Source organism: Cetorhinus maximus, chromosome 13, assembly GCF_964194155.1.
Source record: "Cetorhinus maximus chromosome 13, sCetMax3.hap1.1, whole genome shotgun sequence".
Taxonomy (NCBI): domain Eukaryota; kingdom Metazoa; phylum Chordata; class Chondrichthyes; order Lamniformes; family Cetorhinidae; genus Cetorhinus; species Cetorhinus maximus.
The window spans coordinates 117,628,710-117,653,994 of record NC_135891.1 but is presented as its reverse complement, the minus strand read 5'-3'; the positions used below and the strand labels follow the sequence as shown (position 1 = coordinate 117,653,994).

The 25,285-nt window shown below is 43.1% G+C and overlaps 1 protein-coding gene across 1 annotated transcript in view; it reads left to right on the top strand.

Moving 5' to 3' along the window:
* The window catches only part of mau2 (MAU2 sister chromatid cohesion factor), a 63,007-nt gene extending 43,891 nt beyond the window's left edge, over positions 1-19,116 (top strand). Inside the window, exons 17-19 of the mRNA XM_078556121.1 lie at positions 950-1,040; positions 8,970-9,097; positions 10,652-19,116. Of these exons, the coding sequence (XP_078412247.1) occupies positions 950-1,040; positions 8,970-9,097; positions 10,652-10,726 (294 nt within the window). The 3' untranslated portion in view covers positions 10,727-19,116. The remainder of the gene's footprint in view (positions 1-949; positions 1,041-8,969; positions 9,098-10,651) is intronic.
* The last annotated feature ends 6,169 nt before the right edge of the window (positions 19,117-25,285 follow it).

The following is a 25,285-nucleotide window of genomic DNA, read 5'->3' as shown; positions in this document are numbered from 1 at the left end:
AACCACAAAAAGACCTTAAACTATAAGCGATAAAAGCAGTAAATACTTACCAGACCTTACCCACTACTTACCAGTCACCCTTGTAGCCTCTACTGCTGCAGCAGGGCAAGACCACGCTCTGAAGATTAAGAAGTTGGATAGCAAAGAAAAAATGCAAAGAGCACCTCTTCCCCTCTGCACCGAATTCCCACTGTGCACCAAATTGCCAATACCCACACTCACTCTGGCTGTGTCTCACTCAGGGTGAGGTCTCTCCCTTGCTCATGTGCAAGAACATTGTAGTACTAGTATACAGTGTAGTTCTTGTCACCATACTTCTTGTACTGTAGTGAGACCTGGGCAGTGTATCAGTGACATGTAAGAGCATTAGAGAAATTCCATCAGCAATGCCTGAACCATATCCTTTGGATTTAATGGGAGGGCCATTGAACAAATACTAGTATAAAAGCAAAATACTGCAGATGTTGGAAATCCGAAACAAAAACAGAAAATGCTGGAAAAACTCAGCAGGTCCATCAGCATCTGTGGAAAAAAAGACACAGATAATGTTTCGAGTCCGTATGACTCTTCTTCAGAGCAAATGCTAGTGTCCTTCTTAAAGCCAGCTCCACAATCATTCAGGCAAAACCCCTATAAAATGGACTGGTTGCTGTGTCCAGGTGGCTGAAACTGTCATCCCTGCCAGGTCCTGTTTTCTCAACTCCCAAATGGCCAACATTCTATGGCCAATGTTCAGTCACATGAGGATCCATGGCAGAAACACGAGACTCTGTGTAGACGTCTTCCTCGAATTGAGGAACAGCCAACAACATTCTGCTGAGACAGAGATTTCGAAGCCTGATTATGACATAATCTATTAGATTACAGCAGCGACAGGTTTGTCAAACTAACAATGTTAAAATGGATCATTGAGTTTTACAAACTTAGTTTCTTCTGTTCCATTTTGCAGGAGAGTAATAACATGGTGGTACCAGCCATGCAGCTGGCCAGCAAGATCCCAGACATGTCAGTCCAGCTGTGGTCTTCAGCATTGCTACGGGGTAAGTGGTAGGAATGATCAGCTAAGGGGTGGTGTTGTATCTTGGATAGAGAATCGCATGTGGCATTGGGTGGACTGGTAGGATATGATGTACAGTTAGCAGGCAGATGAATAAATGTATTACAACAGAGTCGGAGTTGGTGGATGAATTATCAGATGTTATTTCCCTTCTAGGTATTTTGTCTCCTTCCTTTTGTGTTTTCCTTGATTTCTATGTGTGTTGCATTATAGAGTATTAAAATTAGACAGTAGTGACATCCTTCATTGGAACAGAGGTCACTGGACTTTGTGTTGTATTCATCTCCCTCCCCGCACGCCATCCTCTGATGACATTTATTCTTGGCTGAAGTTAAGCTCCACAACATTTGGTACTCCCTTGTACCATGTCCAAGAAGCCATTCTTCATGTGGAAGCTGAAGCTATTCGCCTAAGCAGGACATCACAATCAGGATAGACCTTGCCTTGCCTGATGCCCACTTGTCTGGGCTCACTGGATAGCCAAAAGGAGCAGGCTTGAAGCACTTCAGGGGGGAAGCCGAGATAATTCATCCACTAACTCTGCTTGTCTGGTCAGATCACTCTGGCGGGGGGGAGCTGAGGCCACTCATTGCATCCTAGTGGAGAACATCCTTCTGAATTGCCTACACTAACCGTGTGATTACCGTGTATATCGGACTGCCGAGGTGTATTGGCTGTGGAGTGCCACGTGACGTTGCTGCAACGCTAGCTGTACAATCTCATGTCATTGTTTGCGATGCTGGTTCCGCATCCAGCCAGGGAATTTTCCAGAAACTGAATTGCACACTAGCTTTAGTCTTCATTTTGTTTTCAGTACACTGCTGGCAGAGACAGTGGCCTTTTCTGTCTGTGATCAGGGTCAAAAGGATTGTTACTCAGTTCATGCACCTCTGAGGAATTGACACAGAGTAACAGAGTGATGTTTATGATGGCCTGGGAACATATTGCATACAAAACACATCACTTTGTAAAGAGATGTTTTTCTTTCTCTCTAAAGAGATTTATTCCATACAAAACCCGAATAACCTAGTGGAAAGGCTGCAATATAGAATATGGGTGTCTGTCTGTGTGTGGACGTCAGGTGAATGCAGGCCGGTGCTTAGCTGTGATGCCCCCACAATCAAATAGCCTGCATGTTCACAGGTGTGTGCTGCTGAAATTAGCCTGTAGAATTGTAAACCCCCCCCCCCCCCCCCCCACCCCCCCTCCGGCCAAAAAAAAAGTTAGTTCTTCAATAGAGGAAGAGGGGGAGAAATAATGGCCATTTCTTTTGTTTTCTCATTCCCTGAAGACCAGCCTCCTGCAAGTTTTTAATATGTACTTTACAAACTGCTGCAGTACTCCTGCCTGCCTCCTAGTGTCAGTAATCAGCTACAATTCACAGCAGTGCCACCCACTGGTTCATAGCAATGATGTGCAAGTGTTGACACCTTGCAGTGATTCAAAACTATTAGGAATTATAAACACCTTTAACTTGAAATATCTGGAGGCACTTCGCAGGAGTGTTATAAAACTAAATAGACAAATATGGTTAGGACATTTTGGAAGAATAGGGAGGTTACATTGCTTGGAAGGTGCAAGCCTAGGTGGAGCAGAGGAACAAAGGGATCTCAGTACAAATACGCCAATTACTAAAAGTTGTGCCACAGGTTAGCAAGGCCATAAAAACAAACCAGGCACTGGGTTTTACTTTGAGGGATATAGTTGAAAAGTAGGGAAGTTATACTAAATCTGTATTGAATCTTAGACCACATTTATATAAGCACTGGAGAGGATGCAGAGAAGTCAACGTCACTGGCTAAGCCAGCATTTATTGCCCATCCCTATCCCTTGAGAACTGAGTGGCTTGCTAGACCATTTCAGAGGGCATTTAAGAGTCAACCACATTGCTGTGAGTCTGGATTCACATGTAGGCCAGACCAGATAAAGCCGATTTCCTTCCCTAAAGAACATCAGTGAACCAGGTGGGTTTTTACAATGGCGTCATGGTCATTAGACTTTTAATTCCAGATTTTCTATTTATTGAATTCAAAATTCACCATCTGCAATGGTGGAATTTGAACCCTGATCCCCAGAGCATTACCCTCGGTCTCTGGATTACAAGTCCCGAGACAATACCACTACGCCATCGCCTCCTCCTAAACCCAAAACCCTCTATCACCAGGATGATATAGCAAATGTGTGAGTAAACATATCAGGAGAGGTCTCTTTTCTCTTAAAAAGAAGGCTGAGGGGTGACCAATAGAAGCCTTTAAAATAATGAAAGGTCTTGATAGAGTGGGTACAGGGAGAACATTTCCCCTTGTGGGGAAGAGCATAACTAGAGGCGATCAATATAAGATAGTCACCAAGAAATCTAATAGGAAATTCAGGAAAAAATTATTTACCAAAAGAATAGTGAGAATGTGGAACTTGCTACCACAGGCAGTGATTGAAGTGAATCGTATAGTTACATTTAAGGGACGGCTAGACAGACATATGAGGGAAATGGGAATAAGGGTTCTGATGGTAGATTTAGATGAGAAAAGATGGGAGGAGGCTCAAGTGAAGCATAAACACCAGCATGGGCTGGTTGGACTGAATGGCCAGTGTCTGTGCCCTCTATCCATGACACTGGGCTACATAAGGTGATAATACGGCAGATGGCAAAAAGCTTAGAGATGTTAAGGGGAGTCTTAAAATAGGAAACAGAGGTTTAGGGAGGGAATTCCAGAGCTTTAGGTCTAGGTAGCTGATGGCACGACAACCAATGGCGGAGCAATTAAAATAAAAGGCAAAATACTGTTGATGTTGAATATCAGAAATAAAAGCAGAAAATGCTGGAAATATTCAGTAGGTTTTGCCACATCTGTGGAGAGAAAAACAGAGTTAACATTTCAGGTTGATGACCTCTTGTCAGGAATTATAAAGCATGTTGGTTGCTGCATTGAGTTGTTGGGTGTTAAATGTATTCAAAGTTAGACCAGTACATAACACTGTGAAGTGTTTCAAAACTAGCTGAGGTGCAACAAAGATGCAGGTGTATGGTTCGGATAATGTATAAGATGTTATACTCGTCTTTGAAGCAAGGGTCATATTACCTCCAAGGCCCTTTATTGGAGAGAATTGCTGAATGTTGTTGGAAATTGGTAGCTGGTGAGCTATCTGTTAAAATTGAAAGGTGGACACTGGCCAGAAGGGAAAGCACCATTATGCACTTCATGACACCAAATAATGAGCAGGTGCTGGAACTTTGACAGATTCTGTTCTTCACTTTACCCGGCCAAGATGTGCTAGGCCAGTTGTAGCACACATTGCATCACCTCCCCTAAGATCAATGAACTGAGCACATTGGCCATCAAACTTGCAATCTGCTGCATGAAGCTAAGTTCTACTGCAACAGGTCATGCCTTAATATTCTACTAAGCTCTACAGCAATGGGTAGTGCCTTAATATCCTACGCCTGCAGGGGGAGATTAATGTCAGCCATGGCTCAGTAGGTAGCATTCTTTCCTCTGCGTCAGAAAGTCTTGGGTTCAAGTAAAACTCCAGACACTTTAGTTCATAATGCAGGATGACATTCCAGTACTAAGAGCATGCTGCACTGTCAGAGGTGCTGTCTTTTGTATGAGACATTAAAGAGAGGCCTCCTGTTCCCTCCCAGGCACACTATTTCCAAGCAGAACAGGGAGTTCTGGTGTCTTAATAATATTTATCCTTCAGCTACCATCACTAAAAACAGATTATCTTGTCATTATCACAATGCTGTTTGAGGGGCCTTTCTGTGCACAAAGTAGCTTCCATGTTTCCTACGTTACAGCATTGACTAACACTTCAAAAAGCACTCCATTGGCTGTAAAATGCTTTGTGATGCCTTAAGGTCATGAAAGGTGCTATATAAATGCAAATCTTTCTTTTAATGATTTGTGATGTCTATTCAGTCATCACTGTTGCCTCAAGAAGGGTCAATTCCTGTTTGTTCCACTAGGTGGCACATTTTCATTGTAGTGTGTCTTGAAGTGTTGCATTCATCCCAGTTAGCTGACCCAACAGGTCATGCCTTAATATTCTACTAAGCTCTATTGCAATGGGTAGTGCCTTAATATCCTACGCCTGTAGAGGGAGCTTAATGTCAGCCATGGCCCAATAGGTAGCAATGATTCAGAAGTCTTGGGTTCAAGTAAAACTCCAGACACTTTAGTGTCTACCCACCATATGGACACACAGACTTTGGACATCACTCAACAGCAACAACTTGCAAAAGTAAAGTACAGCAACTTTAACATCATAGACACCCCAAAGCATTTGGCAGGAGTGTAATTTAAAACTGAATTAAGAGATATTAAGATAGGGACCATAAGTTTGGTAAAGGAGGTATGTTTTAAGGAACATGTTATAGGGGGAGAGATAACAGGAGCTTTAGGGAGGTAATTCAAGAGCTTGTGGCCCAAGCAGCAGCAGTTTGGATCTCTCTAAACCCATCCACCTGCCGCTTCGTTCCCTGGTTTCAAAATCTAACTCTTTGACCATGCCTATGGTAAAAGAACTCGGAGTGTCAGCTCAGCTTGGTTGATAACACTCTTGCCTCTGAGTCCAAAGGTTGTGTGTTCAAACCCAGCCCCATTCCAAAACTTGAGGTCAGGTCATATCCTAGGCTGACATGCCAGTGAGTATTGTACTTTTCAAGTTACTATCCTGGATGAAATTTTAACCCAAGGCCCTGTCACTGAATACATACAGAACCGAGAGCACAGAGGATGGCCATTCAACCCATCATACCTGTTCAAGCTGTTTGAAAGCGTTATCACCCTCCACCTGCTCTTTCTTCATTGCCCTGCAATTCTTTTTCTTTTCAGGCATTCATCCAATTCCCTTTTATAAGTTCCTATTGCTTCCACCACCCTTTCAGATCACCATAACTTGCTGTGTTTAAAAAAAAAAGTCATCATCACCCCTCTGGTTCTTTTGAAGATAATCTTCAATCTGTGTCCTCTGGTTAGCGACCTGCCTGCCAGTGGAAACAGTTTCTCCTTAGCTGCTCTCATAGAGTCATCGACGTCTACAGCACAGAAAAAGGCCCTTCGACCCATCGAGTCTGCACCGGTCAAACAAGTACCTAACTATTCTAATCCCATTTTCCAGCCCTAGGCCCATAGCCTTGTATGCCATGGCATCGCAAGTGCACATCCAAATACTTCTTAAATGTTATGAGGGCTTCTGCCTCTACCAACCTTTCAGGCAGTGAGTTCCAGATTCCCACCGCCCTCTGGGTGAAAAGTTTCTTCCTCACATCCCCTCTAAACCTCCTGCTCCTTACCTTAAATCTATGCCCCCTTGCTATTGATCCCTCCACCAAGGGGAAAGGTTCCTTCCTCTCTACCCTATCTATGCCCCTCATAATTTTATACACCTCAATCATGTCCCCCCCTCAATCTCCTCTGCTCCAGGGAAAATAACCCCAGTCTATCCAATCTCTCCTCATAACTAAAACTCTCCAGCCCAGGCAACATCCTGGTAAATCTCCTCTGCACTCTCTCTAGTGCAATCACATCCTTCCTATAATGCAGATTCCAGAACTGCACACAATACTCTAGCTGTGGACTAACCACCATTTTATACAGTTCCAGCATAACCTTCCTGCTCTAATATTCTATGCCTCTGCTAATAAAGGCAAGTATCCCATATGCCTTCTTAACCACCTAATCTACCTGTCCCAAAAACAAAAATAGCTGGAAAAACTCAGCAGATCTGACAGCATCTGTGGAGAGGAGTATAGTTAACATTTCGAGTCCATATGATGAAGAGTCATATGGACTCGAAATGTTAACTGTATTCCTCTCCGCAGATGCTGTCAGACCTGCTGAGTTTTTCCAGCTATTTTTGTTTTTGTTTCAGATTTCCAGCATCCGCAGTATTTTGCTATTATCTATCTGTCCTGCTACCTTAAGACATGCACACCAAGGTCCCTCTGATCCTCGGTACTTACCAGGGTCCTACCATTCATCATGTATCCCCATGCCTTACTTGTCCTGCCCAAGTGCATCACCTCACACTTATCCGAATTAAATTCCATTTGCCACTGATCAGCCCATCTGACCAGCCCATCTATATCCTCCTGTAATCTAAGGCTATCCTCCTCACTATTTACCACCCCACCAATTTTCGTGTCATCCACAAACTTACTGATCAACCCTCCTGAATTATTTATATTGAGTCTGAATTATTTATATTGTTATATACCACAAACAGCAAGAGACCCAACGCCAATCCGTGTGGAACCCCACTGGTCACAGGCATCCAGTCACAAAAGCACCCCTCAACCATCACCCTCTGCTTCCTGCCACTCAGCCAATTCTGGATCCAAATTGCCTTGGATCCTATGGGCTCTTACCTTCGTTATCAGTCTCCTATGCAGGACCTTATCAAAAGCCCTGCTGAAGTCCAAGTAGACTACTTTAAATGCATTGCCCTCATATACACACCTGGTCACCTCTTCGAAAAATTCAATCAAATTGGTCAGACCTGACCTCCCCTTAACAAAACCATGCTGACTGTCCTTGATTAATCCCTGCCTCTCCAAGCGTAGATTAATTCTGACCCTCAGAATTGCTTCCAATAGTTTCTCCACCACTGAGGTTAGACTGACTGACTCCTTTCCTCCCTTCCTGAATAACGGTACCACATTGGCTGTCCTCCAGTCCTCTGGCACCTCTCCTATGGCCAGAGAGGTAATGAAAATTATTGCCAGAACCCCTGCTATCTCTTCCCTTGCCTCACTGAACAGCCTGGGATACATTTCATCCAGGCCTGGAGATTTATCTACTTTTAAGCCTGCCAGACCACTTAGAACGCCCTCCCTTTCTATGCTAATTTGTTTAATTATATCACAGCCCTTCTGCCTGATTTCCATAACCACGTCGTCCCTCTCACTTGTGAACACCCACACAAAGTATTCATTTAGAACCCTGCCTACGTCTTCCAGCTCCACACACAAATTACTACTATGGCCCTTAATGGGCCCTAATCTTTCCCTAGTTATCCTCTTACTCTTAATGCACTGTTAAAATAACTTTGGATTTTTCTTTATTTTGCCTGCCAATGTTTTTTCATGCCCCCTTTTTGCTCTCCTAATTTCTTTTTTAAGTTCCCCCCTTCACATTCTATACTCCTCTCGGGCTTCCGCTGTTTTGAGCCCTCGGTATCTGCCATAAGCCTCCCTCTTTCTCTTTTTCCAATCCTGTATATCCCTCGAGTTCCCTGGATTTGTTGGTCCCACCCTTTGTCTTTACTGGAATATGTTGGCCCTGTACTTTCTTTGTTATTTTCTTCTTGAATGAGTCCCACTGCTCTGATGCAGATTTACCTAAAAGTAGCTGCTCCCAGTCCACTCTGGCCACTGCTCCATTTAGTTAACATTTTGAACATCTCCAATTATTAAAAATACCTTATGTAACTTCTCTTCTGCTGCTTACTCAAGGCCTCCTGAAGATCGGCACCAAGAAATCAAAAAGCAAATTCAGAAAAAAATGTGTTACCAGAAGAGTGGTGAGAATGTGGAACTCGCTATGACAGGGTTTGGTTGAAGTGAATAGTATAAACTCACTTAAGGTGAAACTAGAAAAACATATGCAGGACAAGGGAATAGATGGTTACAATTGATAGATTTAGATGAGGAAAGATAGGAGGAGACTTGAGTGGAGCACGATCACTGGTATGGACTGATTGGGCCAAATGGCCTGTTTCTGTGCCATATATTCATGTAATCCTATGTGAAAATCCCTGTAAAGTGCTGTTGGATGTTGTGAGAAAGATGCCATGAGTTACTTCATTTCCTTAATTTAAAACCTATAATATGTTCCACAGTGGCTCCTTTTGTCTAAGCAGCACTGTTGTGTGGCTATGCTTTTTGTAAATCCTGTTTCCCTCCTCTTAGATCTGAACAAAGCATGTGGGAATACCATAGAGGCTCACGAAGCAGCTCAAATGCACCAGAATTTTTCTCAACAGCTTCTCAATGACCACATAGAGGCCTGCAGCCTTCCTGAACACAACCTGATCAATGTAAGTACAGTCATCCCGATTTAATCAGTGTGTAGATGCTACCTTCCCCAGCACAATCTCTTTGAACAGTCCCATGGGAGTGTTTAACACACACCCAAGAAGATAAGCACGTTGATGGGTCTAGTCTGTGCTTCCTCTGGTGCTGTTGGCTAATTCAGCACACAGATAGAACCTTAACTCAGTGCCTTAGAGTGGGATGTAGTTACTAACATTTAATCCTGCTGCCTCTAATTTTATGCAAAATCTGGCCCACGCACCTGGTTAGTTCCCATTTTAATATATATATAAATAAATGATGGCTATAGGTATAACACTGGGGTGTAATACTAGTGAGGACAGGTCTTTCACTGTGTAACACTGGAGTACAGTACTAGTGGGGACAGAACTGTTGGGTACAAGTCTGTCACTCTATAACACTGGGGTACAGGACTGGTGGGTATAGGTCTGTCATTGTATAACACTGGGGTACAGTATGGTGGGGATAGGTCTGTCACTGTATAACACTAGGGTACAGTACTGGTGGGGACAGCACTGTCACTGTATAGCACTGGGTTACAGGACTGGCGGCGATAGGTCTGTCACTATCATACTGGGGTACAGTATTAGTGGGGCAGGTCTGTCACTGTATAACACTGGGGTACAATACTGGTGGGGACAGGTCTGTCACTATCATACTGGGGTACAGTACTGGTGGGGACAGATCTGTCCCTGTATATTACGGAGGTACAGTACTGGTGGGGCAGGCCTGTCACTGTAACACTGGGGTAGGGTACTGGTTGGGACAGGTCTGTCACTGTATTACACTGGGGTACAATACTGGTGGGGACAGGTCTGTCACTATCATACTGGGGTACAGTATTGGTGGGGACAGATCTGTCCCTGTATATTACGGAGGTACAGTACTGGTGGGGCAGGCCTGTCACTGTAACACTGGGGTAGGGTACTGGTGGGGACAGGTCTGTCACTGTATTACACTGGGGTACAATACTGGTGGGGCAGGTCTGTCACTGTATAACAAGGGTACAGTATTGGTGGGGACAGGTGTGTCACTGTATAACAGTGGGGTACAGTAGTAGGGACTGGTGTGTCACTATAACACTGGGGTAGGGTACTGGTGGGGACAGGTCTGTCACTGTTTAACACTGGAGTAGGGTACTGGTGGGGACAGGTCTGTCACTGTATAACACTGAGGCACAATACTGGTGGCGATAGATCTGTCACTGCATAACACTGGGATACAGTACTGGTGGGGATGGGTCTGTCATTGTATAGCACTCGGGTACAGTACTGGTGGGGACAGGTATGTCACTGTATAACACGGCTACAGTACTGGTGGGATCAGGACTTTCACTGTAAAATACTGGGGTATAATACTGGTGCGGCTGGCCTGTCACTGGCTACAGTATTGGTGGCTCGTTGTGTAGCAGTATCAATATATTAGTGATACCTGGTAGATGTCATCCTCGTTTTGAGGGATTGATAACAACAGCAATATTAAAGATAGCTGGTGGAACACCTCCCCTTCAGTGATACATGATATATTTTGTTTTCTAGTGGACAGATGGGCCTCTTCCTGTACAGTTTCAAGCCCAGAATGGACCCACCACTAGCCTCGCCAGTCTGCTATGAACAGAACTGAAAGTGTAAAGCGGTGGAAGCCGACGTGTCTCAAACCAGGCAACGCATGAAAAAGGATTTTGAAAGCAGCTTCCCAGTCATTGCCAGGCAAACAGTAGACAGAGCGAGAGAATGTGTCTGCATGCAGCACTGTGGGTACTTTCTAGTCTTTAACCTTCTTTCCTCTGGGTGGTCAGCCTATCCCAGCTTCTATGACTGCTGAGGACTTTGATGCAAAGGAGCAGTTTGGGTTGAATTATGTCAGTTGTCCTGTGGGAACCATTATTACCCTCTGCCCTTCCCCAGTGCAAAATGTGTTTGTAATTTGCTAAATTCTGTATTCTCAACTTGCCTGTTTCTCAGCAATGAAATTTTTGTTTTTGGAGAAATGAACAAGGGGACTTTGCCCTCTCCTTTCACATACCCCCCGCCCCCCCCAACATGTTCTCATGTTATCCCCTCTCCTACCCCATGCCCTCATATGAGATTGGCGTTGATGTTTTCCCTGTTCTCATCCTTAGTGATGCAGCCACTGTGGAAATGGAAGGGGAACTTTGAAACTGCTAGGCTCTGAATGAATGGAAGGGGAGCGTGTCAAGTCGGCGGGGTTAATTGTATGCATTTATATGTAATATTGATAAGTTCGGGGGCTTGGTGCTGTTGATGATGTTCAGTGGCAATTTTTATGAAATGGCTAAGCCAGCAGTATAAGTGGGCGTCAGGATCTTGCGATCCCACCCGCACATTGACAGTGTGTCCATCTATAAAGTAGATGCTGTGAATATCGGCCACAACCCCCAAATGATTGCAGTTTGACCAAATTTATTTTTTCTCTACGCCTGGTGTTTGAGACTATTTCACCGGGAGTCTCTGTAGCAAATAAATAGATCACTGTCGTACTCACTCAGTCTCTCCTGCCCAGTGTAAGGCCTCGCTTCCTCCTCCTTCCCTTCCTCATGACTCAAACCACTCCCAAAAAACAGATCATAGAATCATACCGCACAGAAGGAGATCATTCATCCCAATGCTGTAAATTCTGCTTTTATTTTGGTGCTAGTGTCTAAAAGAGAAATTCTTAAATTCTCAAGTTGTTTGATTTTAAAAACTTCAAGGCTGAGAGCCTTGGCCAATTCAATCATGCAGTGAGGAAATTCGTACAAAGCTGTCCCTTTTCCCACATTCCACTCCCCTTACCCCACTCCCCTCATTCGCTCCAGGTGCGGTCAGTAAAACGTACCCTAATGCACTGTGCCAACAGCTGTGGACATTTAATGAGGGGTGTAGCATGTAATAATGGAAAAAACTCAATGCAAAGACTTGTAATTCACCTCTATCAAAAAATATGGTTTTAATACAGACCTGCAGAGTTTTTAAACAGAAGTTGGCACCTGTCCAGGCAACCTAATAGCTAAATGGGTATAGCACTGAGACCCAAGGCTGTCGAGGATTCCCATTTCAATACCATTGGTGCATTAGAACTGGCTTCAGTGCCACTGCTGATGGAGCAAGAAGAGGAAATCAGCTCCTGATACTTGTCCAGTGACCCCAGTTGGAAGGTGTGTGCCAGTTTACACTTGGCTTTGATTCAACCCCTCTAGGATCAATTGTATGCTGTTACCTCAGTACTTAGCCCTAGAGTTAACCTTTTTGTGAGACCCCGTATTCAATCTCTGCCTGTGTGCTGATCTTGGTGAGCTATGATCCATCTGGGTGAGAGGAGGGTCACAAATCAGCCTGGGATCCTGCTCCGAATTGGAATTAATCAGGAAGTGCTTGTGTGTGAGACTACATCAGCTCATTTGCCCTAAGATCATACAATCTGTTATAACATTTGCTCATGCATGAAGATTGGCCACTTGGGGAAGGTATTGGCGAGTGACTCACCTGGAGAACAGAATGCCTGCAATGGCCAGTACCATCGGGAGAACTGGGAAGAAAATTAGCAACAAACAAAAAGTAAGCAAATTGAATTCCAAGACTCTTTCTTAAATGATCAAATGGGGGTGAATCCTACAGGTGGAATTTAGCTCGTCCACTATGGATTCTGTTTGGTGTGGGACCCTCCTGTCTTGATATAATGGCTGAGATGGTGGAAGAGAGGGAGCTCCATATGGCTGTAATGGCAGAGCTGTGAAAGAGTCACAGTGGCTGCTGGAAGAGACCACACACTGCCTCTGTGTGCTGGCTGAGGTGGTTGGAAAGACCAGGGGTTTGTGCAGAAACTGGGGCAGAGGTTAAACAGGAGTTAAATTCTTCCTCTTGTCTTGGTTTAAGTTTTGTTTATTTTTGCACTCCAAAGCATTCGTTCTACATCCAGCATGTATCATGACTTCAGGAAATTGGCAGGGCCTGATTGCCATTGTGCCTTTGTTATGAGAAAAGAATTTGCATTAAACTCGGAGAGTTTTTGTTTAAAAGCTTGGTGGTAGGAATCTGAAGTAAAAACTGGAAATAGAGACATGTTCAGTTAGGATCTGAAAAGGAACGGAGAGATTAACCACATCAGGATCACCTATCTCTTTTAAGCACTAACTGGCCTGTTCTCTTTTTGTGTTTTAAGCGATTTGTCTCCCTTCAGATTGATTTGAATAAGGTGTGCTGTATTGGATAGTGGGAGAGAACTGATTGGGGATCGGTAAGGTGATGGAAGCAGACAAGTGGAGGCAATTTCCCCCAAATATGCATAATACTGAAATAACTCAGCCTTGACCCTGCTAAATTAGAGTCTGACCTAAAGGATTGTTCTAAATTTTAACACAAAATCCATGCCCCCCCACCCCCCGCCTTGCAGTGACTTCTCAGCTGCACGTCTGTGAATTTGATCAGCGCTTCCCAAAACAATAAGCACATGAACCCTTTCCCAAAATTGATTCAGTTCATCACTTGTTGTCCTCTTTCCCCCATTGCAGTGTGCTCATTTACCTGCTGCATCCACTCCACGTTTAACTGAATTAGTTTTGGAACTAACACTTCCTGCTTGTACTTGTCACCATTACAAAGCCATTAAGGTGATTAACCAATCCACATTCAATCTTGACTCTGTGTAAAGCTGGAAGCTGTGAGGATAACTATGTTGATGCTGCTTATGGCACCTCGGCTTCATTTTTAAAAAAAATACTGTTTTATACAGTGGAAAATTACACTTGTCAAATTACTTCATTTTTAAAAAAATGCAGATTACATCCCCTGGGGAAGGGCTGATTGATTATTCCTTAGACTGGAGGACATTCTAGTGTGACTTCATTGTAAATAACGACTTTGACAGGCCTATGAAACAACCAAGAGTGATCAGGTCCAGAAAATGACACTACCAACTGGGCAGCCTGCTGCATTTTAAATCTGAAGCAGTGAAGTGATGGATGGGGTACTCTTTATAAGAAGTCATGCCCAACAAGGCTTTTCTTTCCTTGTGTCAGTATGAAGCAAGCACTAGGAGAATAAGTTTTTAAAGGTGGTGGGTGATACAGATTTAAAGCATTTTCTAATGAGTCAGTTAAGCTGTTTTCAGCGAATGAGTGTTCTTAGAAGTTGAATAAGTCCACATCAAGCACATAAGAGAAATGGCAAAAAAGAACCCAGTCCTTTTGTTCACTGAGGACACCATTTGGGAATTGCCCCCTTTTTAAAGCAATGACTGGCATGGAATAAACAAACTCTTGAGTGACTGGGCTGACCACCATGTCGGTTGCAGCCACTGTTACCACTCCTAACTCCATAAGATCATTTGTTTCTTCAAATGTAAGTCAGAATTTTAAAGAAAAATGTTTTTTAAAAATTGGAAAAAATAACTCAACTGCCTTTGCATCAAACTCCTCTGTCCTCCTTTAACCCCTGTACTCTCTGACTGCCCAGTAAGCTTAACCTGCAGCCTCACATTCGGATTCCCCACCATTAAAGACTGTGTGTGTAAATTATTAGGGTCGTGTTGTTAACGCTAACAATATTTTGTACAGCTTGTGTTTCTTTTATCAAATGATTGTATATTTTATTCAGTAAGGTTATTCTGGCTAATCCCCTCCTCCCGACCCTCTGCCCTTTGTTATTTATAATTTAACAACTTTCTCCATCTGTGTAAGGCTCCTGTAGACATATTAACGAGTGATAACATGTACATATATACATAGGATGTATACAACATGCTGAACTATCCTGCAGTTCAACTGGGCAATAATCAGCTTGGTTTGTGTGTCTGGTGACTTTAGACAACCTTGACAGAAATCTGGGCAATAATTTTATTGAGTGCTGCAAAGCAATGTAAGACTGGACTATTTTTGGTTTCTGCTTCCCTGCTCACCTGAAGGTGCTGACTTTCTCTGGCATTTAGATTCCAGGAGTGCTGCACACTCCATTGCTCAGTGGCCATTCTTCACCTTTGGCCCTAGTTGGCAAATCTCGACAGGCGAAAGGCCAGTTGTTTTTAATCCAAGTCCATTTTAATGTATCTTCCTGAATTTCCCCTCCCCTTGCTCATTCTTGTTGGTTGGCGAACAAAGATTGCCGTGGCCTGGCAAACTTTTACCCCTTCCACCCCCCTCGCCCCGCCCCTGATGGCCTCCCTGTTCTGACTGGGGGAATGCTTGTACCAGGTGGCCTGGCTTTATCAGTGTTCCCAGATCCACATCCTCTAACTGTGCTTGTGCAGTCAATTAGGCCCCCAGCACATTAGGCTGCTATTTCTTTTAAAACAGTTTGATGGGGCGGGGTGGAGAATGTGATTTCATCCCTTTATAAACCTATCCTGTGAGCTTTGCCCTATGCCCGGTAGTCAGAGTCGATGCCTAATTTAGTATCAAGCCAAACAGAGCACAAAGGTCCAGGTCACAGTTAGTGCTGAGTTAGATAATCTTAGCTGGGGTGGAAATTGAAGGATTGTATTCTACCTCTTAATCCCTAGGTCATCATGTGTGCAGGCAAGATCCATCATGGTTCCTCGCTTCTGATCACTGTCCACCTAATCTGCTAGGAAATGTGTGAGTGGACCTTGACTGAGGCAGTATTGGCCGACTGTGATCTGTTCACCTGCCACCTCCCAAAATATGATCAGTTAACCTATAAGCATTTACTGCCTGGGTTTCCATGTGAAGAATCCTCCTTTGGCAGAGGTTGGACAATGGCCTGAGGACTGCTGCCTCCTCTGGAACTGTGGCCAATGCAATTCAGCACCTTGAGTAAAAGAAGGGAATTGATTTGGAAAAAAAAAAGAAACAGCACCCAGGCACACCTAACTGCTGGTGAGTGGCCTAAAAGCACTAGGGAGTGAGATCTATCAGTCTCCCAGTGTCGTGTAAAATCTCCCCACAGGTGATGCAAGTGTGGTATTAGCCCCACACTGGCAGCAGCAGCTGGCTGGCACACTTAACCAGTACTCACAGCACTGCCAGTGTGGAGATGCTCTCAGAGGAGAGGAATTTTGAGTTTGTATTATACGTAGTGCCACAGGGTTACTGATATGCTGATCTGCATCAGTTGTTAAAGCCGGTTTCACTCGAGGCTGTTTTGTATGCTGGTATCATTTCAATATTTGATCAGAGGATATTCTAACTGTAATAAATTGGCCATTTTTATTTAAACACTTTTCACCCCTTCCCCACTCAAAAATAATGGAAGGAGGTTGTAAAGATTAAATCTTTATAAGTTTTATATATAAGATGTTTTTATACCACACATATGGAAGCAGCACAAGTAATATCACTTATAAGTAAAGTTATACTAGTTACTGACATGTCATAAATCAATTACTGCTTTAGGACACCAGTAACTTGTCTAACTTAACAGCAGATTCTGCATAATTTGAACTGTGTGCCTCTGAGAGTCCACACGTGATTCCAGGATATGCCTGGACCTGTGGTGTACATCAGATAACTGGTTCCGGATCACATCCTCTTGGCTGGGCTAGCTCGTCTCAACACCACATTGTGATTGGCCTCGATCCCTGGGCCAGCCAGAGCTCTTGCCCCTGTCGGTAACCCACTGACCCTCCCTCTGGGCAGAGCATGGGTGGGTCAAGAGAAGACAGAGTGGGGGAGAGCTCAGCTGTGATAGCCCGCACGATCGTACTGTCCGGTTGACCATCCAGGCTCATCCCTGAATACCAACAGCTGGGAAGTGGTGCTAACTGGCTGCTTTGTGTCTGCTGAAACAAGAGCCAACACCTAGAAAGAGAGAGCAAAGTCAAGACTGGATAGAGGGTTGGGAATGTAATAAGTGTGATGTTGGCTTGTGTCCTGATCCTGTGTGTGGTATAAACCTTAGGAACAATGGTGTTTAGCTGAAGATATTTTTAAACAAGCCTAGCCCTCGAGTGCTTGATGCATTGTCTCTGAAGGCAATAAATATTAAGCTTAATGGGTGTCAGACGTTAGGAATGAGCTGGTGGGTACGATTCTGCAGAAACAGATATCCATGGTGAAAATTTAAATATTTTATATAAATATATATAGATTAGATAAAGGACATCTTTTTATATAATCGAGTTGCTGATATTTTTCTGTTGTCTTTTTATAAACACCTTGTACACCAGGTCTTTGTGGTATTTATGTAACTCTGACCCGACTGGGTGTGATGCCATGTAGGTTTATTTCTATATGACTGCAGTTAGGACTGGGGTGATGAGGGGGTCAGGTTAAGAAGGGGGAGTCCGACACTAGTTGCATTAATGTTGTATTGAGACGCCCACCCAACCCCTCGAGTAAACTTGTGTCAATGCTCCCCTACTGTGTACTGTCTTAAGTCTCACCCCTTCCATCCCTCCCCTAGCCCAAATCAAAACCTGCCTTTTTCTTCGCTGTTCATTTGCTGATAGCTCACTGCTCCAGACATGGCTTCCCTCTGCTCCTTCAGGTACTTACAGCAATGAGTGGCTGACTGTGCACATTAGGAAGACCCCATGTTCAGCCCGTGCTGACGGCAGCCATTTGGTCTCATGATTTGTAGCTGAAGAAAGGGGTGAGGGTGGAAAAAATTACTCACAGTTTCCATCTCCTAATTATTATCCAGTAACATCTGCAAGGCAATGCAGATTTGGGTGGGAGCAGGGCTGTGCTCAGCTGTGATGCTTCCTTGAGTAGCCAATTGTCACTTGCTGTCCAAACTCTCTCAAGCGATATAATTTAAATGAGGCAGCAGAGGGCAATTTTATTACCCCTGGTGAGTCAGCACCTGGGAAACCCATACCCTTGGTGTGAGTTTTTCTTTTTCTTCCATTTTCTTTCTCTTTCATTAGTGTACCCCCCCACTCTCTTTCCACACTGTCTGTCTCTCTCTCTCTCTCTCTCTCTCTCTTTACCATCTCCTCCCCCTCTTCCTCCTCCATCAGAAGCCAGGGCAGAGTTTCCCTGGTGGCTGGTTTGGGACTATCCCACGACCCCCATAGACTAGAAATGTCTCTGGTTTGACCCGCAATCTGTACTGAGTTCTCAGCGACACACCCCGGCAGATCAATCGGCCTCGATGGCGCCTGCGCCCAGGGGAGAGAGGTGGAATGATTATACCAGTCAGGGCTTGCACTCCAGATATGTTGTCCCCTGGACAGTGTCCATCTGGTGAGGACAGGACTGGGTTGTGTGAGAAATCTGCAGACTGACAGTCGCCATCTAGACAGCCACTTGTGTGAGGTGCTGACAATGCCTAAGGTCTGAGAAACTGTACCCCAACAAGTGTCCCTGTCTTCAGGCAATGAAGGAAGAAAACAGAGTTATGGAGCCTCTGTGTGCTTTTAGCATGGAACACACCATTCTCTGGGTGAAACAAAAATGGGGGAGATCAAGAAAATATTTCTCCTCCTACTTTCTAAGGAGAGCGTGGACATGTTCATCACAAGCAACAATAAACTGGACAAATAATTGCAAGCACCCGTTAATGTATGTTGGGTGATTAATATTTACAATAATAATGCAGAGCAAACTGATACAGTAACTACTACAGTAAAGAAATTAACTTTGCAAGAACATGCAGCTCTCAAATGTGTATATCACCATTGACTAGATATCATATTCATTTTTGTTTCTGCAACTCTTTTTGTACAGACAATTCAAAGTGTTTTGAATGAGGCAATTTTTAATATGTACCCTCATCATGTATCTGGTGAACCAGTTTCTTTGTAATTATGTTCCCTTAAGAATCAATGTTATGGCAGGTTTGTTAACATGTATGGTGTTTTAGCATCACTGTACTTATTGGAATAGTTTATAGATGTCTAGATGTTTTGAGATGTAAAGGATTCCCCATTTCAGTGATGAAACATCACTGTAAAACGGGAAAAGCTCAGTTTGTAAATATGGATCTTTGTAAACAGAACCTGCCTGTCGCTGTGTTTTTAGCTTTCTATTATGTTTGGATTAACTTTTTTGGTTTTTTTCTATATATCAGGGAATTTTTAAATAAATTCATAAACAAACTTTAAACGCTCATGTGCTGTTTTTCTTTGGGATTGGAGGGTCTGCTAACAGAATGTGTCTCGGGAATGGAATTTTCTCCCCCTCCTTTCTCTCATTTATTGGTTATTCCTTAGAGCGTGAGCCTAGCTTTCGAATAGATGGCTATTCCCCTGTGAAGGGCGTCACCAACAAGTCTGAGCCTGTTCTCTTCCGACATCCATTTTCTTTACACCTACCTTTTATTTGCTTCTCAGTGAGGCCTGTGCTTGTTAAAAAGAGGGTCTGGTTGCTGGATGCCTCCGCAATTTTTACACTACTTGTCAACAGCTTATTTTTAAAGCAGTAAAACCTCCCTAAGCATTTCACAGGTGTGTTATCGGACAAAATTTGACACTGGGCCACAGAAGGAGACATTAGGTTAGGTGTATAAAATCCTGCTAAAAGAAGTTTTGAGTTTTAAGGAGCATCTTAAAGGAGGAGGGAGGTTAACATTGAATGTTCACGGCTCTGATGGCACAGAACTGATGCAGGATCAAGTTATTTTTAATGTTTTGCCGTTGTCAAACATGGATGGAAACTGGGCCAGTAAATCTGGCAACAGAATCTAAAACCCAGGCGTTCACAGTGCCACTGGGCTGTATCATTTTTGCATCACAATGATGAAATAGGCAAGTGATGCAGTAGAACTTGTGTTTAAAATGTTAAAGGGATTCAGTAGGGTAGGTGGAGCGAAACTATTAGTTCTGGTAGGAGGAGGAGAGTCCAAGAGTGGGGTACAACCTTAAAATCGAGCTGGGTCGTTCAGAGGTGATGCCATGAAGCGCCACAAATGGTCTTGGAAACCTGGAGCACTCTTCCCCAAAAAGCTGTTGAGTCTGGGGTCAATTGGGAATTCAAAACTGAAATTTATAGTTTTTGATGGTTACAGTCAAGGGATATGGAGCTGGGTGGATAAATGGCATTAAGATACAAATCTGGCGGGATCTAATTGAATGGCAGAGTAGCCTTGAGGGGCTGAATGACCACCTCCTGTTCCAATGCTTGAAAGCCAATGAAAAAGGTTTTCTGTTTATTTTCATGAAGGTGATAACACTTTAAAAGGGGTAGAGTAACAAACACAGACTCCAATAAATTATCCCCTGCCTGTTGGACTGTGGGGGCTGCTACAGGAATCAAGCAACCACAAGATGAAAATAGGATATTTGATGGATTCAAAATTATGGGGTTTTGCTAAGAATAAGGAAACTTTCTGCTGGCGGTGGCGGGGGTGGGGGGGCGTGGTCAGTAACCAAAATACACAGATTCAAAATATTTGGCAAAAATAGTGGAGGGAAGTTGAGAATTTTTTTTTATACAATGAATTTTGATCTGGAATCCAAATACGCTGCCTGAAAGATCAGTGGAAGCAGATTCAATAGTAACTTTCAAAAGGGAACTGGATAAATACTTGAAGAGGAACAAAAATTAGGGGAAAGAGCAAGGGAGTGAGATTAAATTGGATAGCTCTTTCAAAGAGTTGACACAGGCTCAATGGGCTGAATGGCGTCCAATACTGTAAGATTACAAACATACGAATTAGGAGCAGACCATTCTGCCCCATTCAATAAGATCATGGCTGATCTGATTGTAACCTCCACTCCACATTCCTGCCTATCCCCGATAACTTTTCACCCTTTTGTTTATCAAGAATCAATTTAGTTTTGCCTTAAAAGTATTCAAAGACTCTATTCCTCAAAAGGCAGTGGAAGCAGTGTTCCAAAGACTCACTTTTGGCAGTAAATGCCAAGCTGTCCAAATCCCAGAGAGAAACTGCAGCTGCCACAGCAATATTTGCAATTTGTACTTATTTCTAGATGCAGGCTTTGAATTTAGTAAAAGAAGGCCACCAAGTATTATAGGTTTCTTACAAAACTAAATTAAACCTTTATTAATAGAATAAATGATTTTAAGCACATACATAAATCTACAAATCACTACTATGGTAACTTCTAAATCCCCTAATTAATCTAAGCCCCAGTTACACCTCCGTTAAGGCAACAGTGAGACACACAGATTTTAAAAGATCTAGGCAAAGTAACATACAATGTCCTGAACAGTCAAATTCAAAGTGAGTTTTTCTCAGCTTCAGTCCTTGTAGATTGCAGCTTGAGGCTTAGATGTTGAAGCCTTTTCACACTTGTTAGATCTTAGAATGCCTTCCCTTACACACAGCCTTCTCTCCTTTATACATATTTTCCCCTTTGAATGCAAACTCCCATTGTTTCACTGTCTTTGGACTTTTACCTCTCGTAATAAATTCTTATCATTGTACCAATTTACCAGTAATATTTGAGATAAATAAACAGTTTGTTGGATCCAGTGCCCTGGTTTGTTGGGGCTAATGGATCCGGGTTGCATGCTTGTTCCCGGGTGGTTGAGTTGATACAAAGGCAGAAAAGATCAGTAGACCGTTTTTAGAAGAAACTGGTTCTGTTTATTTACGAAAGGAACTTAGCAGCTACACATGCGTGCTTACAACTCAAAACTCTGTCTTTACTCTTCAGCCTGTAACTCAAGACTGCTGACTACAGAGGTAGCCCGCACTACTCTGCTACTGGGTATCAGGTCATGTGATCTTACAACATTTGTCTTAAAGGTGTATTACACATCAGATTACTACATCCTTCCCCCTTTACTCAAATACATTTTACAGTTTTTTTCTCAAAATATCAAATATTCACACAGATCAATAATTTACAAAGTCAGTCTTTCTGGGGGTTTCCTCATGCGTGTAGAATACTTCTGCTCTACAGCTTCTGATGTTTGATCCGGAACCTCCCCCACTGTAGTCGTCTGAGCAGCTGGCTCTTTAGCAGGTACCTGCAAACCTGTTTCTTCGTCTCTTCCAGGTACAGTTGGCCCTTCAGACATATCTGTACTCAGTTGAGCTCTTTCAACAGGAGACGTTGATTCAGTCACGAACACTGGTGGAATTGTTTCCGGATATTTTGTTTCTCCTCTTATATGATCCACGTGTCTCCATATGATTCGATCTTCCACTTTCACGCGGTAGAAAAGAGGTCCTGTTACTGCACTTATTTCACCAAACAACCATGTTGGTCCTTCTCTAAAATTTTTCACAAATAATTTCCTACGTTAAACATCTTGTCATGACTGTGACAGCCATGTCCAATTTTCTGACTTCCCTGCCTCCTTTCCGCTTTCCCCAACAAGCTTGGCAAAATTAGGTTCAATCTCAATCGGAGATGGTGTTTCAACAATTCCGTAGGTGTGACACCTGTTGCCGTATGAGGGGTGGTTCTATGATAGAAAAGAAAACATGCTAATTTAGTCGCTACTGAATCTCCAAACAATTTCTTCATACCAGATTTGAACGTCTGAACTGCTCTCTTGGCCAGTCCATTTGAAGAAGGGTGGTATGGTGAAGTTTTCGCATGAGTAATACTATTGAGGCTGATAAATTGGTGAAGTTCAGCATTCATGAATGCTGTTCCATTGTCTGATACAATCGCTCCAGGTTGTCTGTTGATTGCGAAACTTTGTCTTAGCTTGTCTATTGTAGCAGAAGATGTCGGCGACCTCACCTCATTTATGTCCATCCAATTTGAACGTTCATCGACGATAAGTAGAAACATTGTTCCCATAAAAGCTCCCACATTGTCAATGTGTACTCGCACCCATGGCCTTCCTGGGGTGTAACGGAACTGTTGCAGGTAATTTTTGTACTTGTTGACACTGCACACAACTTCTCACTAAGTTTTCCATTTCTTCATCCACCCCAGGCCACCATAAGTAGCTGCGTGCTACTGCCTTCATTTTGGAAATTCCAGGATGTGCGCTGTGAAGTTCAGATAACAATGGTTTTCGTCCTTTTGGAGAAACAATCACTCGTGCTCCCCACAATAAGATACCTTCTTGGCTGGTTATCTCGTAGCTTCTCTGGAAATATGGTTTCACTTCATCAGATTCCTGTTTTTGTGACCAACCATGAAGAACTTGATCTCACATTTAGGATAAGACTGGGTCTTGATTTGTCCAGTCTTTAATCTGCCTAGCACATATCGGTGATCATTCCAGGAAGTTCAATAATAAAACAAATTCTTGAGGAACTGGAACATCCTCATCTTTTATTTGCATAGGCAAACGCCTGAGTGCATCTTCATTTGCGATTTGACTTCCAGGTCTATGAATTAAAGTATACTCATACGCTGCCAAGATCAATGCCCATCTTTGTACTTTTGCTGAGGCTATAGTGGGTATAGTCTTCGCTGAATAATCCCAATAATGGCTTGTGGTCTGTTATGATAGTAAAATGACGACTGTGTATGTATTGGTGAAACTTCTTAACACCGAAAATGATTGACAGACGTTCTTTTTCTATTTGAGAGTACCCTTTTTCTGCAGTATCGAGTGTTCTCGATACATATCCTATAAGTCGTTCTGATCCCTCATCCATTCGATGGGAAAGCACTGCTCCCACTCCATACGGACATGTGTCACATGTTAATACCAACTTTTTTTGGGTCACAATGTACTAGAAGTGTAGATGATTGTAACAAATGTAGATGATTGTTTCACTTTTGTGAAAGCTTCTTCCTGTGGTGTTTGCCAAGGGTTTTTCTTGAGTAAGCAATACAGGGGTGCCAGTTCTGTCAACAAATTAGGCAAGAAGCAACCATAATCATCCCCAAGAATGATTTCAGTTCAGATGTATTCTTTGGCGCTGGTGCTTCTTTAATGGCTTTCACTTTTTCTTCAACTGGATGTAGGCCTTGTGAATCTACCTTGTGACCTAGATCTTTCTATCGATTGGACTGTGCACTTTTCTTTTTTCAACCGCACACCAACCTGCGAAAAACATTTTAAAACTTCTTCCAAATTCATCAAATGTTCCTTTTCAGTGAGTCCAGTCACGAGAAAGTCACAAAACTACCATGTGGGGCAGTCCCTGTAGTAAACTTTCCATGGTTCTTTGGAATATGGCGCAAGCTGAAGATACACCAAAAGGTAAATGGGTGTATTGGTACAACTCTTTCTTTGTATTAATGGTGACAAACTTCCGAGAGGCCTTCTCTAATTCCAATTGTTGATAGGCATGGCTCACATCAAGCTTCATGTAGGCAGTTCCACCTGCCAGTTTAGCGTACAAGTCTTCAATTTTTGGCATGGGGTATCTGTCCAACTTATCCACTTTATTAACTGTTAATTTGTAGTCCCCACAAATTCTAATGCTTCAGTCAGGTTTGAGAACAGGTTCAATTGGAGCTGCCCACTCTGAAAATTGTACTGGTTGTACCACTCCCAGTTTTACTAAGCTGCTGAGTTCAGCGTCTACCTTTTCCCACATTGCATAAGATACTGGTCTTGCCTTCATGAATCTTGGTGCTGCCTCTGGATCTACATGAATTTTTGCTTGTAGCCCCTCAATCTTTCCAAGTTCGTCCTTGAAAACTGAAACATATTTTTGTAGTAGCTCTAATAGCTCATTAGTTCTCAGTTGGAAGATTTCAGTCCATTCCAATTTAATTTCTTTCAGCCAGTTTCATCCGAGGAGACGAGGTCACTCGCCTGCTACTACCATCAAGGGTAATTTCACTGTTTGACCTCCGTAGTGTACTGTGACTTTACATACACCCTTGACTTGTATGTCTTCTCCCATGTAAGTTTTCAATTTGGCATTAGTTTCTTCCAAACTTAGTTTATGTTCCCCATGATTCAGGTATTTAAAAGTATGCTCACCTATCACAGTAGTGGCTGCACCAGTATCCACCTCCATTCTGATAGGCCTCTCATTCACTCCCATGGTTACATGGGTTCTGTTCTTCCTACCTTTAAATTATATAACAAATAAATATCTGAATCTATTACTTCAGGCTTTTCAACTCTGTTAGTCTCATTGGGTTTTTGCTTTTGTCTGAAAGTCTGCCTGAGTTTACCTTTACAATGTCTCATGAGGTGTCCATTTCGATGACAGAAAAAACATTTGATTTTTTTAAACTGTGATTCGTTACAAGGTTGTCCGCTTCCACCTCTGTTACCATGATGCTATGTTTTTGTTGCTATCTCTTTTAATTTGTCTGCTAGCGGTGGCTGCTTCCCACTTCTGAGTAAAGCTTTACACTTTTGCATTCTTTTTGGCTGAGGCTCCCCACCCAACGTGGAGGACGGCGCCATTTTGCACTCATTGTATGGCTTT